General features: G+C 35.7%; 1 protein-coding gene across 1 annotated transcript in view; it reads left to right on the top strand.

The window, feature by feature from the left end:
* The window catches only part of NBAS (NBAS subunit of NRZ tethering complex), a 186,011-nt gene that overhangs the window by 40,495 nt on the left and 128,100 nt on the right, over positions 1-17,416 (top strand). The window contains exons 22-30 of the mRNA XM_009466291.2: positions 4,036-4,119; positions 4,771-4,924; positions 6,313-6,498; positions 7,525-7,698; positions 8,684-8,817; positions 9,563-9,625; positions 10,194-10,316; positions 11,831-11,933; positions 14,240-14,463. Of these exons, the coding sequence (XP_009464566.2) occupies positions 4,036-4,119; positions 4,771-4,924; positions 6,313-6,498; positions 7,525-7,698; positions 8,684-8,817; positions 9,563-9,625; positions 10,194-10,316; positions 11,831-11,933; positions 14,240-14,463 (1,245 nt within the window). The remainder of the gene's footprint in view (positions 1-4,035; positions 4,120-4,770; positions 4,925-6,312; positions 6,499-7,524; positions 7,699-8,683; positions 8,818-9,562; positions 9,626-10,193; positions 10,317-11,830; positions 11,934-14,239; positions 14,464-17,416) is intronic.

Below are 17,416 nucleotides of genomic sequence, written 5' to 3'. Positions count from 1 at the left end.
TTCTTTATATTTGTGTCCTGTCTTCAGCTACAATGTGTGTCCTTTGCTTGCATAGTCCTGAACTGTACCTTGGCTTGCCTTCCCCAGTCTTCTCATGAAAGTGCTATCGTCTTATTTGTTTGTTGCCTTTTTACAGGGTTTAGAACAAAATTTATTCCATGAACATTCATTATGCTTTATAAATGTACAGTTCTGAAGAAGTGTTTTCACTATATGGTGACAGACAGCTTTGATCTTACTCGGAGTTCAGCTGTGTCTTTAAAATAGCCCATTTTGATTTTGTGAACGCTATTCCCTCACAATTTTAATTGTGTACATCAAGAAAAAAACACAGCAAGCTTCAACTGCAGTTGTGTAGTGTTGGCTGACTTTTCTGATGTTTAGATTATTTAGTCTAGGTTGTTTCAGGAGAAGAAAAAGTTCCCTTCTCCCCAGATTCTATTAAAGGTTAACCACGTCATTAAAACATAGCTTGATTTGTTTATGTGAATTCAGATATAACTTTTCTTCTCTGGTGGCAGAGTTGCTTCAAAAGACCTGTCATCGCAATGTGCACAGCAGGAATTCTGCAGAGTAGTTAACTGTGGTAGCCAAAAGCAGCTGGGATGCCTTTTCCACTAGTTTTTGTAGAGCAGTTTTCCCAAAATGTGTGGTGGTTTTGGCATTGGCATAGGCACCAGCTGTACTTAAGTCTTGATGAATTTGTCACATGTCCTATGGATATTGTTGGAAAATGAAGAGCTTCTTTCTCTGCCCACCACTTTTGTATCATGTAGTATATTGAATAATTGGAAGCCTAAAAATATATGTAATCAGTTATATAGTTGTATTTGCTAATTCATTACTAAACTACTATAGTGGTAGAAAAGAATGTTTTCATGCAATATAAAAAATGCAATACATATCATAGCTGTTAAAGACTACATATCTGGGATGTGTTTCTTATTATATTTCATCCTCAGTTATAGAATAATTGTGACATAATAAAACTGTTTCAGAGCCGTAAGATTTCAGAGCAACAGAAACTGGCATTGATTTCCCCATTGCTGTCTGAGAAGATACAGACTTTGGACAAATGAGTTTCTGAATTAAATTAAAGAATATTTCATAAAACTTCCCTTGCAGATCCTATATGATATACAACTATGTCTTATAGCCTACTTTTAATGCCTCCATATGTGTATGTAGTGGGATTATGGAAGTGCTAATTTGAATGTGAAGTCTAAAATAATTTACAGTGTGCCTACAGTAAAATATGGAAATCATAAATTCTGGTAAGTGTACAAGTGTCAGCAGGGGGAAAAGAATATTTGAAGGTTCAGGATTTGAGATAATTTTAAAAATAAATGTAATAAAGTTGGAATCAGGCACATTCTTCAAAAACATTTTGAGTACATAACAAAACCATTTGATGGAAACACTACTTTATTTTATAGTTCAATATCTTTCATATAAAGCTTTCTTACCTCATAACAGATCAATACTTTGTGTCTTACTTAAATGTGTTATGTTCAGTACTATCCCAGTATGCAACGCATAAACTTTCAAATGCAGAATTCATGTTTATAACGCTTGTTTCAGACAATGAGACATGATTTAAAAGAAAAGAAAAAGCAAAGATTCATCTACTCCCAAAACATTTTTAGAAAAAACCCCAAACCTACTCATAAAATGTGCATGTCTTTCAGCAAAAAGATGTTGTTCCCTAAGTGTGTTGGGGTGAATTGCCTTTTGTCTTGGAGTCTGGATTTGATAGGCACAAATTTACAAGGGAAAAGATTTAAAAAAAAAAAATTCTAATCCTCAACTAGATGAGTCTCAAGAGACAAGCCTGGTGTATTAAATGCTTGAAGGGGAAAAAAAAAAACATACAGAGTTGCCATTCGTAATAGAAAGAATTGGACTCTGGCCTTAAACCTGAATTAGACCTTCCTCTTTTGAAAACCTGAAAATCTCCTCTTACTGTTATTCTCTCCTGGTAGTTCTGCAATTTTGCAGACGTGATTTGAAACAGCTTCTAAAATGAAACCCTTGTCTGTCCTCTGCTGTATGAAAGTTCTTGTTTTCTCTTTTTAACAAAACAAACCCCCAAAAGACCCTCCCCAAACAAAACAAAACCCAAACAAACCAGCCAACCACCCAGTCCCTCTGAAATGTCATCTTAAGCCTACTGGGAAGTGAATGGAAAAATTTTACAATGAAAAGACATTGTCTTGGGCAATAAAATTTTATCCAGTTTTCTTTTATGTTTAATAGAACACAGAAAAGGAGAGCATTATTGATGGTAACATAAAGACCTGCTCATGCTGTCTTGATTCTATATTTTGGAAGAGAGTGTTAATCACACTTTGGCTTTTCTGTTGCTTGAACATTCAACTGATAAAGAGAACTTTTTCACTACAAACTGAGCTTTTCATAATAACATTCTCATGTATGACATTTGAAATATGACCTTATTAATTTAGTTTATGAACCCAGTTTCGAACATTAATATTTAAAATTGATTGAAAAATTATGTTATCTAAGACTTAAACAAACCACAGCCCACCCAATCCCCAAAATACATGGGCTGATGATGAATCTTTCCAAACTCAGAAAGTTACTTTATTCCTGGTGCTTATACCATAAATGTTAATTTGGAGTTTTCTTTATTATTTTTCAGTGATGTTACTACATGGTGCCTAATTATAAAGATAATTGTGGAGCATTTTGTCCAACTGAACTGGAATTGAACACAGATGTTACTGTAGCTGAGACACAGGAGTTAGCAGTTTTCCATCTTCTCCCTTCCTTTCTTTTGACTTTTATAGCCTGCAAATCTGCCTCTGCCAATTATTGCTGGATTTCTACTCCATGTTTCATCTGGAGGGTTGGAACTACTATGGATAAAACATGGGGTATTATTGTTAGTGCATAGAGGAGGGAAAGAAAGGGTGGCTGACCTCCTGGGAGAAATGCGTGTGTGTACGGGGCAGGGCAGTTAGTGTGGACATGTCTTGTTTAATGGTTGTTGCTAAATGAGATGGAGTTGCTGATTTTTAGTTTGTTGTTTTGAGTCTTACTATATCATGAAATTGATTTGTTTGTTGGAATTGTGTTTCTTTTTAAGCCACTGAGTTACAGTGCTGCTCTTCAAGGGATGAGAAGATTGTGCCCGTTTTTAATTTATAGATAGGGATTGTCCACGCAGTGTTGCTATTGCTGTTTATTATCAGGGTCAGGAGGAAATCAATGAGATTTAAAATGGCTTATTGCTCCAGTATGCTGAAACTTTAATGTCTTTTGTACATGGTTTGTTTCTTATTTCTACAATGCCAGAACCTATATGGCTGTTGTTTTCCCCCTTAGTTCTGCATAGTTTGACCTGGTTTTCTCAGGTTTTATGCTGCTTAAACAACTAGCCTACAACAGCGAGCCATAAGTAATCATTATAGTAATAACCTGTGGTGTTCTTAAACTGCATTTTAAACAGATTTTATTTTCTTCAACCTCAATATTTAGAGAATGTTTCACTGTGGAAGTTTGTAGTGAGAAAACCACATTAAACTTAATTGAGAAGATCAGTACATCAGGACCCATCTTGTTTTGGTTCAGTACAAGGGTTTGTGCTAAAATTGGAAGAATTTTTTTTTTAAGCTGTGAAGATCATAGGTTTTTGGTCATTTCAGTCTTCAGTGACAGCATATGAAGTCAGAATACTTACTGTGAAGCGGTAAAAATTCTTAAAGCATGTAGTGGCTTTTTTCCTTTTTTTAAAGTTACAGTCAGTAAGAAAATCAATTTCTTCTTATTTTTTTTAGTGGATCTTTAATGGTATATTTAGAACATGTGTTTGTACAGGTAATATCATACAGGCAAAATCACACTTGCATAGCTGCATTAAGAAGTGATAAATCTTAAAGAATTGGTACTGTAATTGAACTACATGCTTATTATGAATTCACGGAAATACTTGTGTATGCTTTTTATTCCATTAATTGAATGCCATCACAATTTAAAAAAAATATGTAAAGTTTCCCTTTTCTGTTATACCAGTTACAAGCAGGGGACATTGAAAATTCTTCCTTGGAATGAGCAGAAACATCGTGAAGAAGACTGGTGTGAAAAAGCAGAATGCAGGTAAGTATATAGAAAAAGCAAAAATACATTTCAGGTAAAGAATTTACTTACTCATTCTTAAAATGTGGGAAATAGTAAGACTCACTTCTTATTTTTTTGCACACTAACTTGTGTTTTAAGCTTTTGTAGTGAGAATGACTGAGCAAATGCTGTTTCATGTTACAGCATTATGTTCAGTGTGATGATGTGATGAGCAACTTTCGCAAATGCATGTGAGCGGGGGTGGGGAGGTTACCATTGGAAATCCTGATTTTTTTTTTTTTTTTTTTTCCCCTCCTCCCTTTTCCTTCTGCCTTGTTATGTGTCAGCCATAACATTACCATAGCAGCATCAATGGATCACAAAACTGCCTTTCACTGTGTGAGGAACAGATGGAAAGCAGAGGTTGGGCGTATCTGTGTCTTTAGTAGAGAGGATTCTTTCTTTCCTGGTCTATCTCATGTTTGGAATCTCTTACTAGTTACTTTGCTGACAAAAATTAACACTTATTATGATTGGCATTTGAGTCCCATCAAATTATTGGTGTAATGGTAGGTCGATTGTATCACTTTCTTTCAGATCAACCAGAAGTTTTAGGAAAAAGACTGATGTAAAAAAAAATGCAAGCAAATGTATACTTAAACATATACTTTGTTTTTTTTTTTTTAAAAGGATGATTGTTGAACCAACATTACAAGATGAAGGTGAATTTCTCTATGAAACGCAACCTGAGTTACTGAAGTACAGGACTACTGACCTTTCAGTGGATCTCGTTACCGATTGGTATTTGAGCAGAGCACAGGAGATTGAAAAATACGCGATGCAGGTGAGAATAGCAGTAAGGAAATGATGATGGCTGACTTGGGCTGATCAACAGAATCCTATCTTAATGCATATTGATAGGACGCTTTTCCATCAGTAATATACACTGTGTCTCATTCTTCCTTATGGCTTTTGAAATATTTGGTTTTTCTTTTGCAGTGTACTTATGCTTGCTCTAAAGTTTACTCAGCCAAATAATTGATCCATAGGAATGAATAGGAAGCCAGTAGATTCCCTTTTGCTTGGCTTACCACAGCAGACAGTAGCACTTTCGTAGTCCATGAAAAATGTTTACCATTACATTTTATGTTTGTAACTGAGGGAGGGAATGTTGTGCACAGGGTATCAGGAAACATATTTTATTATCTGTCATGTGATACTGTGCCATATATATTGATATGTGGCAGTCACATATGTTACTCATATGCCAATATGTACTACTGTCATGATTTCTTCCTGGCAGGTTTTTGTATGTCTGTGGGACTACCATGCAGCTTATCTTTGCTTTATTTTCTTCATATTTTAAAAATGTTTGAAGCTCTATATGGTAAACATTGCAAGTAGGAATAGAGCTCATCACTGACATGCTCGAGTATTTTATTGCTTCTCAAGCCAATTTAGCTGCATGAAAAGGAGATTGGCTGGAAGTATCACTATGGGTTGGTTCTGGTGGACAAGTTCTTTTATTCTTCAAGTTTGTAGTCCTCCAATGCTCTTTAATCATAGTTCTCTGTGATCTTAACAGCTTATCAGTAGGTATGGAAATGAAAGCAACTTCCAAGGATCAATTCAATTACTAACATATAAATGAAATTGCATTCCACTCTTCCAGACTTATGTCTGCCTCACTGAATATGGACAGTCAATATTGCATTCTTTGGAACTGAAACAGAATCTTTCATATAAAGGTATTTTCAGTCACCAGGGAAAAAGAGTGTCATCTTCTGTGACATAAAAGGCAACAATTAAAATTATTAATTCATGGTCAGCTAGAAAAGCCATGTTACATGCAGAGGTATGCATAACTTCAGTTAGTTAACTGATTATCTTAGTTTAAAGCAATCCTTCATACTCCATGCAGTGAGATGAGGTGATGTATCTCTGTGTGTGATCTCTAGAAGGAATAGTATTCTTCTAATTTACATGCATCAATATGATGCACCTGGGTCAAAGGCCTGTAACGACATCATTCACTAAGATTAAGCATTTTATTTGGTCTTTATAAATCTGAGAAGAGTAATACATTTAGGAATACACAGTCCACAAAAACTTCTAGGAACTTAGAATTGCATATTAAGCAAAAGGAACAGGGAAAGAAAATGGACACAGACTGGACTTGAAGATGTTTTTTGGCAAACAGTTGTACAGCAGGGGGTTTTTATTATTTTTCAGGTGGACTGTGCTCTGTCCCTTGTTCGTCTTGGCATGGAGAGGAATATTCCTGGTCTGCAGGTGCTTTGTGACAATCTGATCACTCTTGAGACAGTAGTTTATGAGACTGATGGTGATCGAACCTTAACTTTGAAGGAACTTGTAGAGATGAAAGACATTGAAAAGCTGAGACTGTTGATGAAGAATGTAAGTATTTTGAATAAATCAGTAAGTATGCCTTGATTTCCAGTAATTCAGGTTACCCTAGATCCTATATATATAAAGGCACTGTTAGTGGCTGACATTTTTCTGATGAACCTCCACCTTTAATTCAACAAGAATTCAGCACTTTTACTGTTCCTTTTTTGCTGTGGTGTTTTTTTTTTTATTATTATTTGTTTTTAACAAATGCTAAAATGGCTAAGTTTTCTTGAAGACCTGTTTCTTTGTCCTAGGCACAGGACTAAACATGACTAAATCCAGTCTTTTGAAAGCTGTAAATTGCTTTTTCATTGACCCTTTCTAAAGGATCTTCAGTGTAGTTGTTGATGATGCTGTGGATACAACAACATTGAATGTTTTCCTTGGATGTTTTTTGGTGTCTTTAAATATTGGCAAAAAATCTTAATATTTGCCTCTGCAGCACATGTGTGTTTTTCATCTTGTTGTTAAGCCTGTTCATAGCATTTCAGAATAGGAACAGACCTTTTAGAAAGGTTGAAAAATACCTAGGGCTCTGAACAGGGCTCTGAAATTCAGTTGAAGAATACGTAAGCACCAGAGGAGAATACTCATGCACTAGAAGCTCCTCAGAATTTTCACAATTTTGCTGGGATTTATGTAACCACTCATCATTGTTTTTTGTCTTGCATTCTTGCATGCTGAAAGTAATGCTACTCTGACATGTATGCAAGGCGATCTTTCACTCGTTCTGAAATTGCGGGAGGAAGACGGCTAGGCTTTCCTCATGTAATGGGCTTTACCCCTGTACTGCTTAGTTTCCCCAAGCAATTGGGTAGTAGAAAGACGACAGATTGTTTCAGTGCTTCATGATATAGTGATCTGTGCAGCAGTGGTGAATGTCAGGCCTCAGCTGTTTGTCATAGGTGAAGATAACTGTTTCAGTTATATTGATCAAAATATGTTCTGTTTGGTTTTTGGTTTTTTTGTTTGTTTTGGACCATGAAACTGAACTTGTTCTTTTTTTCCTCTCTAACTCATTCTGCTTTCCAGTCCTCCGATGAAAAATATGTGAAGAATGTTTATCAGTGGATGATCCCTTTTCTCCACCGCTGTGAAAATCAGTCCCCTGGTCTTGCAAATTCACTTTTTAAAGAATATTTAGTAACATTAGCAAAGGAAGACCTGACTCTACCTCTGAAGATATTTCAGAATTCAAAACCTGCTGTAAGTATAGAGCCCTGATGATTCTACTGGTTTCTTAGGAAATTCTTGTCCTGAAGAGCTGAATTCATAAATAGAGTTAGTTCATCTTCTAAATCAGATCGTCTCTCTGATCTTTCCCTTCTTGGACCCAGGAATTGTTATGTTTTAGAAAATGTAAATTAAAAAGTATTATAGCATAAGTTATGATGCAACTGAACGGTCCTTGATGAGATTGTCAAACTAATGTAATTATGGTCTTGACCTAGTAGAACAAAAATTGTTGTGAAGATTCTTCTTTGAAGTAATTTTATGGTGACATGTTTAAAGTAAATTCCTGGCATATTTGCTTTTTAAAAAATGTGTATGGAAGAGTTTGATCTCACTAGTATTTTTTCCTGAGGAATTTACTAGCAGGAGGTTTCAAATTATTTCTTCCTGTTCTCCCCGCCCCTCTCTTTCCACAACAAATGTAAAGAATAAAATAGAGGCCATTAAGATGGAGCCAAGAGTTCAGTGAATAAGGGTTGATGTCACCTTCCACAAGAGTATTCCATGCTGCTTCTACAGTTTTTAAATAATTATTCCAGGGCACATAAGCACATTTTTGCATACTATTGAATGTTCTAAGTGTATGGACAGAAATCAAGCAGTGAAGGAAAAACACAGCTGTTTTATATATATTGATACTGTTGTACGTATTAAATAAATCTGACAAATGTTTGCAGCAGTTGCCTTCCTCTGCTCTGCACCTTCTCTGTCTCAAATTTAAAAAGGGTATAATGGCGTACCACTGTTCTTTCCAGTGTCTGCAGTATAGGAAACTAGCTGAGTTATGTTTCAGGTTGTAACTTCAACAGGTACTTCACTAAGTTGTTAGCAAGTTGTTCTAATTACAGCTAAAGCCAATTTATTTACTTGGAGTACACATCTTTTTATATTCAGAAGAAACTTAGCTGTTGAATTAGAAACAGAAAACTAAAAATAATGTACTTTCTTTTCTTGTTAGTGTCAGCAAAAAATTATTCCTGATCAAGACCAGCTTATGATTACGGCATTGGAATGTATTTATAGTTGTGAACGAGATGACCAGCTCTCTCTCTGTTACGATATTTTGGAATGCCTTCCACAAAGAGGATATGGGTAAACATTTTCAGCTAGTTATTTGTAAATATTTTAGATATGCTAAATATAGTTGTGAATTAATGCTTTAAAAATAGTTAAGTCACTAAAGGGTAGGTAATATTACTGGAATATTCTGTTCCTATCTGAGTTGCCGTGGTTGTACGTACGCTTATGCTTTATATGTATGCTTGTGCTGTATATGTACTTTACCAAATAATGCAACAAAACATGATTTAAAGTAGCAGCCTAGACCAAGGCTTCTGTGTTAGTTTCTTAGACTTTTATTATCCTGGTGAATTGAGACCAAGTGTTAGTGCTGTCTTATTGGTCTTGTTGGTCTTGTTAGTTAGTGGTGTCTTTCACTTAGCTTATAAGCAGCAATATGACCCTGTGAGAGAGCTCTCTATATGGAAGACCTATATGAAGGACAAGTAATTCTCGAGAAAGTGAAAGCATGAGAAGGAGATGTAAACTCTTCTCCCAATATCTTTTACATGTAGGAAAGAGAGCCTGAGAAAAGTTTAAGGACGAAGGAAAAGCTCTGTTCTTGGGAGACTGAGGACCCTCTCAATGTTATCTGTCCTTCCAGCAAGAAGCCAATAGTTTTAATCTTTTCAAGCAAACAGATACTTGATTGTCATCAAGGAATGTTTCAAACTGCTTATCTTTATATCTATGTAATATGAATTATTACATTATTATTATATTATATGAAGTATGGAAATTATATTTTTTTAATATTAATTGTATAATATCTTTGCAGGCCTGAAACAGATAAAACTACCACTCTTCATGATGAAGTAGATGAACTGGAGCAAATTCTTAGGTATTTAATTTTGCTAAAATAAGTAATGTATTCTTACAGAAGTCAGTAGGCATAACCAAGAACTTTTTTATGACAAGAAAGCAATAAGAATATTTATCTTGTTTTTAGTGCTGTCGACAAGTTAATCTGTAAGGTTTTTGTATTCAGAACTTAGAAATTTTGAATAATTTTAGCTATTTGAATGTTAAAAAACTGCACAGGTATTTTCCATGGAATAAAAGGGTGGGGTTTTTTGGTTTGTTTTTTTGTTTTTTTGGTTTTTTTTGAGGGGGAAGAATGTTACTTCTGAAATATCTGGGGAAGTTCTTTTGATCTTGATACTCTGTAATGCTTTGAGTGATCAAAAACTAAAAGCTGTGAAGATATGTCATCAGGTTATTGGTGATATGCATTTACCTTACAGTAATAAATTTTTGGGTAAATAATGTTACTCTGGCTAGTCTATACTGTTACAGACTTTATGGAGACTGCATTTGCAGTACATTGTCTGAGACAGCTTTAAGACTGCTGCAGCAGAGGTAGTTGTACAACTGTGCAGAATTAAAAAATGTTGACTATTCATTTGCAGTGTGTCAGAGCTGTTGGAGAAACATGGACTTCAGAAACCTGTTTCCTTTGTGAAAGACACAAAGGACAATGCGGAGGAGGCACGGAAGCTGATGATTAGGCTGACAAGGCACACAGGTCGCAAGTTAGTATTCAAAGGGGAATGGGAGATAGGAGGGAAAGGACAGTAAGGTAACACATACTTATTGTCAGAGAGCGTACCTGCCTGTTTTGTTGCAGTAGGGAACTATAGTGTTCAAACTGAATACAATGTACATAAACCACATTTGTTAAACTGGTGATTAACATGATTAGTGTTTTGGCTGCATTCTCCACATTCAGAAAACTTTATCTTGCTTCAAACCTGTTTCAATATGTTTGTGTGCAAGTAAACAAGCCTAAAAGGCATACTGGCTGCAAAATACTGCAAGATGATGAACAGTAAAAGTTAACAGATTGTAAATGAGGTCCTTTAAGACCTATTTAATTTTATTGACAGTGTAGGATTTGTAAAATACCACTTTCTTTTTTTTGGGCATGTTTTCTTAGGAGCTCTTTTAATAGAATTAATATGTAAAATCAATAAATTACCCTACCTCTTCTATTTCCAGTGTAATTCTTTTAATTTTTCTGTTTAAGAGCTATTTCATTTAACTCTTCTTCCAAATGTAGATGAATTATTACGTGGCTCTTGGCATAAGCAGATAAAAAGATTGAAGCCTGGGAAAAACAGCTATCACTGTGGGTTGTTTTTTTTTTCTTGTTTAAAGTAAACATGCACAACAGTTTATCAGTGATGAGAGGGTAGTATTTAGCTTGGACATGCTGAAAGCTTTTTGACTTCTAAACACCTTTCTTTAGAAAGTTCAAGTCAATGCCTCTGTAGGAAAAATGTTGATTTTTCACTTTTTGTAGAGACCCTTTGGTTTGCCAGAATGAAAGCTAATGCCACATGAGAAAATCACTATTAGCTGGACTAGCTTGTGTAGCTTAAAAAAGTCTTTTTTAATATGAAAGGCTCAAGATAAGGTCAAAAAACCTTCATAGCGTTTTTACTAGTATAAGTTTTGATAGAGCACATAAAGTTGTATTGGAAGCTTTGTGGGTAAACAGAGATCCATGGATTCAGAGGGTCAAGAATCTGAATACCATTCCAATTTAAGGAACAAAGTAAGCTTGCAGCTCTATTTGCCTGTGATTGCATGCAATTGATTACTCCTTTGAGATTGCCGACAATGAACAGCATTTTAATGATCCTCAGTTGCTGTTACAAACTTGTCTTTATCCAGCTGTTTTTGGATCAGCAGGAAGATAGCATTTTCAACTTTCTGATCTACTATTGGAAGTTTCAGAACCTACTTGGGGGATCTTGATAAAGATTGCTTAAACCCTGTCCTATCCCACAGAAAACAAACGGAAAAGACACTTTGGGTACTGCATTGTTGTTGTCAAACAATTTTATCCCACAGACACTGTTTAAATGTTAATTGATATTAAAAGCATTCTGTCTTTAAATCACTTCTTGGTTAAAAGTCCAATTAAAGATTGAAATAGAATTTGAGAAAACTCATATTTTTGGTGATGGAACTGTAGTGTTATCTACTGCTGTTCTTTAAATTTGTTGAGGAAGAGAATATTTAATTTTAAAAATGTTTGTAGGCAACCATCAGTCAGTGAGACACACTGGAAGGAATTGCTCCAGGATATGTTAGACATGCAGCAGAAAGTATATACATGCTTACATTCAGATACTTGCTATGAGGTGAGTTTTATGTTTTCTTACTGATTATGTCCCAAGTAAGCTACAAATTCTCGTTTCATATTATTGCTCACAAATCTAAATGCATTTTCATGTGTTATGTTACTTGGTTGTCTACTGGCTCTTTTACAGTATTTTAATTCAAATCAGAAACTTCCTGTGTTAATTCATTTCATCAAAAGGCCTTCTAATAAATATCCTGTATATCTTTTATTAGAATTCAACTTTTTTTAAATTGAGTCAACTTCTTGAGACTTTGTAATTCTATGTACAAATGTGTTTAGTAATAAACACTTAAAACTAATGAAAATAAACAATCTTTTAGCTAAATGTTATCTTCAGCCAAGCATTTATTAAACACAAAGTTCTGGTTTGATAATATTATCGAAGATCATTATAGGATTATGGACTTTCTACTGCTTGCAGTTGAAGTAAAATAATGTGAGATGAGAAATCTAATTTCATTGAAGGAAAAAAAACCAAAACAAACCTGCATGTGCATAAACCCCAAACCTATGTCATTAATATTTGCAAAGGGCAGCTATTAGACTGATGTAGAATTTGCTGTGACCTGTATTGTTTATCTACATTTTCACTTCAATATAGTGCAGTTTATTGTAGAAACAGTGCCCTGTCTACTGTAATCGGTGTTTAAATAGTCATATCTTTTAAAAGTTTAGGAGTGTTTTATTACAGTTTGCAGATTTAATTGCTTATGGCTACCAATCTGATTAGCTCTTGGGAGAAGTTTTAAAGCAAATTAGAAAAAAAAAGTTGGTAAAACCCAATGCTATTCAACCTATACATAAAAAAGTCACTCTTTCTCTGTAGTTGTACAATTTGAATTTGCTCAAAGAGAACTACAATGTATTTAATGTTCACGATTTTGTGATAGGCTAAGGCTTAGTGTACTTGGATTTTTTTTTTTTAAGTGCATTTAAAAAATTATAGTACTAGAACGCTCTGAAAATAGTAGCATTTGTTTTGCTCTGATCTTAATATAATTTTTTATTAATATTAATTTATTTTTAACCTCTGTACTGTATGATTAAAAAAAACACAACAAAGGGTTTTGGAAAAATGATCTAGGAATGTTGAAAATGCTTTGAAATGTAGTGCTGTCATATGCAATTATACTTTGGTAACTTCAAAATTGAAAAATTGATGAGGCAGTAAGGATTAGTAATCACATGTGAGGTTTGTATTGGGATCGTTTTTAGCATGGTGTTTACTCAATTCTGCTGGCATGCAAAGTGAATCCTGTCCTGTTGAAGAAGGACTTCATGTCCGTGAATTGTATTTGTGTGATCTTCAAGGAAGAAGGCTCAGCTATCATACTTGGTATCTTTCACTGTTCCTTGAGGATTAGTATATTGTGAAACGGAAGATGATCCAATTGTACAATGTTTTTTAAGACGCACTGAACTGTGTTCCTTTCCAGAGCATGGGATGGTTTGGAGAAGTTCTTCCTAGTGAAAAAATACTTTAATTTCAAGATGCGATTGGACAGGGTGCTAGATGCTCTCATCTATGCCCCCTTTCCCAGAAAAGATCGGACCAGATGATCTTTTGAGGTCCCTCCCAACCTGGGCTCTTCTATGATTCATTGATTCTATTTAATTTGTTATGAAATTTGAAACCTTTGATAAAGGCCATATTGTTGCAGCTGCAATATTTTCTGAAATTATTAAATGCGTATGTTGCTCTTCATTAGGACAATACTGACCATGTTTAAAAAAAAAAAAAACAAAACAATTTATTTTTGTAAGGAACTGAGATTATTTTAAGTGTCTCAAAGTGGGCAAAATTTTGACCTGGAAATAACAGGTGTTTTGTGGCAGATGCAGCATTGTATTAGTATGCATTCTTTGAAGATAGTATTGATTGAAACTTAAAAAACATCTTATATGCTCAGTTCTAAATATTTCTAGTTTCTTCAGGGATACAAAACTTCTTATATGCTGTTAGTTTTAAGGTCTTAATACTGAACTGCCTTTTCAGATTCTTAGATTCTATTGACACCTCAGAATGTAGGTATAAATAATTTCTGATCTCTGAGTCGTACTGTAGAAAGGCAGTTAATAAGCTTTTTTCTGCAGGAAGTAGAAATAACTAGCTACTAGTTAATTTGAGCTTAACTTAAATAGTGGAAATACTTTCCTTGGTAGAAGTTACATATTCAGTCCAAGCAGAAAATGTTCTTTTGACTTCAAAGATCCATTTATTCAAAGGGGTTTGTTCCATGCAATGCAGATAAGCTTACTTGAAGCTGCTGCTGCAGATTATTAAATTATTGTTCTTTCTTTTAGATATTCACAGAAAGTCTTTTATGCTCAAGCAGTATAGACAATATCCACTTGGCTGGGCAAATGATGCATTGCAGTATTTCGTCAGTGGATCTACCAAGTTCGTCAAAAGGGAAGCCACAGTACCGAGTCAGCTATGCGAAAAGTGTTGAACTAGTTTTGGCTGCTGGCAGAGAATATTTCAATTCTTCAACGAGTTTGACTGATAGCTGTATGGATTTGGCCAGGTATATTTACAATTATATATGTAAATACATATTGCTCTTTTAATTGAAACTTGAATTTTGTTCTCCCTGTAAGAGGGAGTGAATCTTACATGGGTTTATTTCTTTTCATGTAAAATTACATGGTAAATGGAAACAATATCTTTGGCTTCTGTAATATTTTTGTTTGTTTGTTTTTTATAATTTTTTTTCCTCGCCTTGCTTTGTGGGTGTGTACACCATTGCTGTCCCTTGTTGCTGGAATGATCTGTTACAGAATTCAGGTTGAAGAAGAAACGTACAAAACTGTGCATAAGAAGCTTTTTGTGTGTGTCATTTGAACCTTTTCCACGTTACGGCATTGAACCACAATAGTGGCCCCTAGTTATTAACACAATAGAAAATAGCATTTTGCTGATTCTTTCATGTCTTTTCTTTGATCTCTCCCGATTCTGAGAGTCCATTTGAGGCTGTCTGTCTTTGTTACATTAAGAAATTAGGCAAATAATTCTTCTGAAAGGAATTCAGGCATAGAGCAGCCTTGGAGGTTTCAGTGTGGGTGTTCATTCTTGTATAGATTTAGATATGGAAGTATTTTCTTTTACACAGTTTAGACACAGATAGGTAAAATAATAAGGTATTACCTATGTAGAAAATTGATGCCTTGGCTTACCCTAAATATTTAAAATAGAAACATGTCTTACTATTTCCAGCCTTTCCCTTTTATTTTAAGAATTTGCTGTTTCATTGGTATTCTTGTTATGTGTTAATCCAAGTGAGTTTTCCTTTTTCTGGAAAAAAACAAAAAAAAAACCCAAACCAAACAACAAAACCCAAAAGAAAATCCCATAACCAAACAAAAATACTTATGAGTACGTTTACCTACTAATTACAAGAAAAAGATTAAATTATGTTTCTTCCCCTCAAGATACAAACTCATCTTGACCCATAATGGTATGTACATACACGTTACCAGTCCTTCTGAGTACTGACCACAGTAATACAGTCTAACTGCTTGTAATTAATTATCCATTTTGAAATTAAGAAGTTTTTCTCAGTAAAATACTATTATTATAAAGTCTTACGGATCGACAAATCATATATTTTCTGTCAGGAATTGAAGGAAGAATATTTTTGCAGTTTGCCTTGAGTGACGGTTACATTCTCCATAACTTAACTAGAAAGTGATTGAAAAAGCATTGGTTTTTTCTCTCTAATTACTTGCAGCTTGTTCCTCTTTCCCCTCTCAAATGCACACATACATAAATATAGATTATAAGGATGAGGTTTTTTGTCTTTATTTTTGTGGGGTTTTGTTGTTTGCCTTTTTTAATAAAGGTATTATTGCCTTAGGTCCAATTTGGAATACAGTCACTTTTTACAGTATTAATTATATAATGCTAGCTCTATTTCTACCTTTTTATTGAAAACACAGTTTATTGACTGTCACTACTGCTTATAAGAGCTAGGTAAATACTTGCTTTGGAGGCATAAAAGGCCCAAGAGTCACTGGCTTTTTAAATTTATCTTTATTTTTAAATATGTGAATATTTATATGACTATATTATTTTTAAATCAATTGAGCCTTTTTACATTTTGGACACCAGGGCTACTAGATACACTGTGCAAAAGTTGCGATCACAATGAAGCCGGTGTTATAATATCCAAATTACAACTGAATTTTATCTATATGCATACAATTGCCACAGTTAAAATCTCTCTATTAGCTACTTGTACGGGGAGAGGACACTGTAGTGGTGGGAGAAGGGAAGGCGTAAGAGAGAAGCTGTCCTCTGGGCTAAGCTAGGAGGCAGAGAGGTTGGTTGGTTTTCAGAGGTGAGTAGCTTCATTTTGGAGCAGCAGGAACAAAATGCACGGTTATCTGGAACAGACCTTTTGGGTCAGCAGGGTCAGCAGTCCAGTCCTTTGCTGTTGCATGTGGCACTGTAATATAATGTAGCCTTACATTTGTGCCTGGGAAGGTCATGGAACAGATCCTCCTAGAAGCTATGCTAAGGCACGTGGAAGACAGGGAGGTGATTCAAGACAGCCAGCATGGCTTCACCAAGGGCAAGTCCTGCCTGAACCAGCCTAGTGGCCTTCTATGATGGAGTAACTACATCAGTGGACAGGGGAAGACCTACAGATGTCATCTGTCTGGACTTCTGTAAGGCCTTTGACACGGTACCCCACAACATCCTTCTCTCTAAATTGGAAGGATATGGATTTGATGGGCGGACTATTCCGTGGATGAGGAATTGGCTGAATGGTTGCATCCAGAGGGTAGTGGTCAATGGCTCAATGTCCGGATGGAGACTGGTGACAAGTGGTGTCTGTCAGGGGTCCATATTGGGACCAGTACTGTTGAACATCTTCATCAATGATATAGTGGGATCGAGTGCACCCTCAGCAAGTTTGCAGATGACACCAAGCGGTGCAGTTGACATGCCTGAGGGATAGGATGCCATCCAGAGGGACCTGGACAAGCTTGAGAAGTAGGCCCGTGCGAACCTCATGAGGTTCAAAAAGACCAAGTGCAGGGTCTGGTGGATGAAAAGCTGGACAGGAGCCGGCAATGTGCTCTTGCGGCCCAGAAGGCCAACCTTATCCTGGGCTGCATCAAAAGAAGCGTGGCCAGCAGGTCGAGGGAGGTGATTCTTGTCCCTCTACTCTGCTCTGGTGAGACCCCACCTGGAGTCCTGCATCCAGCTCTGGAGTCCTCAACACAGGAAGGACATGGACCTGTTGGAGTGGGTCCAGAGGAGGGCCACAAAAATGATCAGAGGGCTGGAACACCTCTGCTATGAGGAAAGGCTGAGAGAGTTGGGGTTGTTCAGCCTGCAGAAGAGAAGGCTCTGGGGAGACCTTATTGCAGCTTTTCAGTACTTGAAGGGGGCTTATAAGAAAGATGGGGATAGACTTTTTAGCAGGGCCTGTAGCCGTAGGACAAGGGGTAATGGTTTTAAACTAAGAGAGG

Source organism: Nipponia nippon, unplaced genomic scaffold (genome assembly GCF_047370975.1).
Source record: "Nipponia nippon isolate SJK-2023a ecotype South Korea unplaced genomic scaffold, ASM4737097v1 scaffold_4, whole genome shotgun sequence".
NCBI lineage: Eukaryota > Metazoa > Chordata > Aves > Pelecaniformes > Threskiornithidae > Nipponia > Nipponia nippon.
The sequence above is the reverse complement of the archived record's forward strand: the minus strand, read 5'-3'. Positions and strand labels throughout refer to the sequence as shown.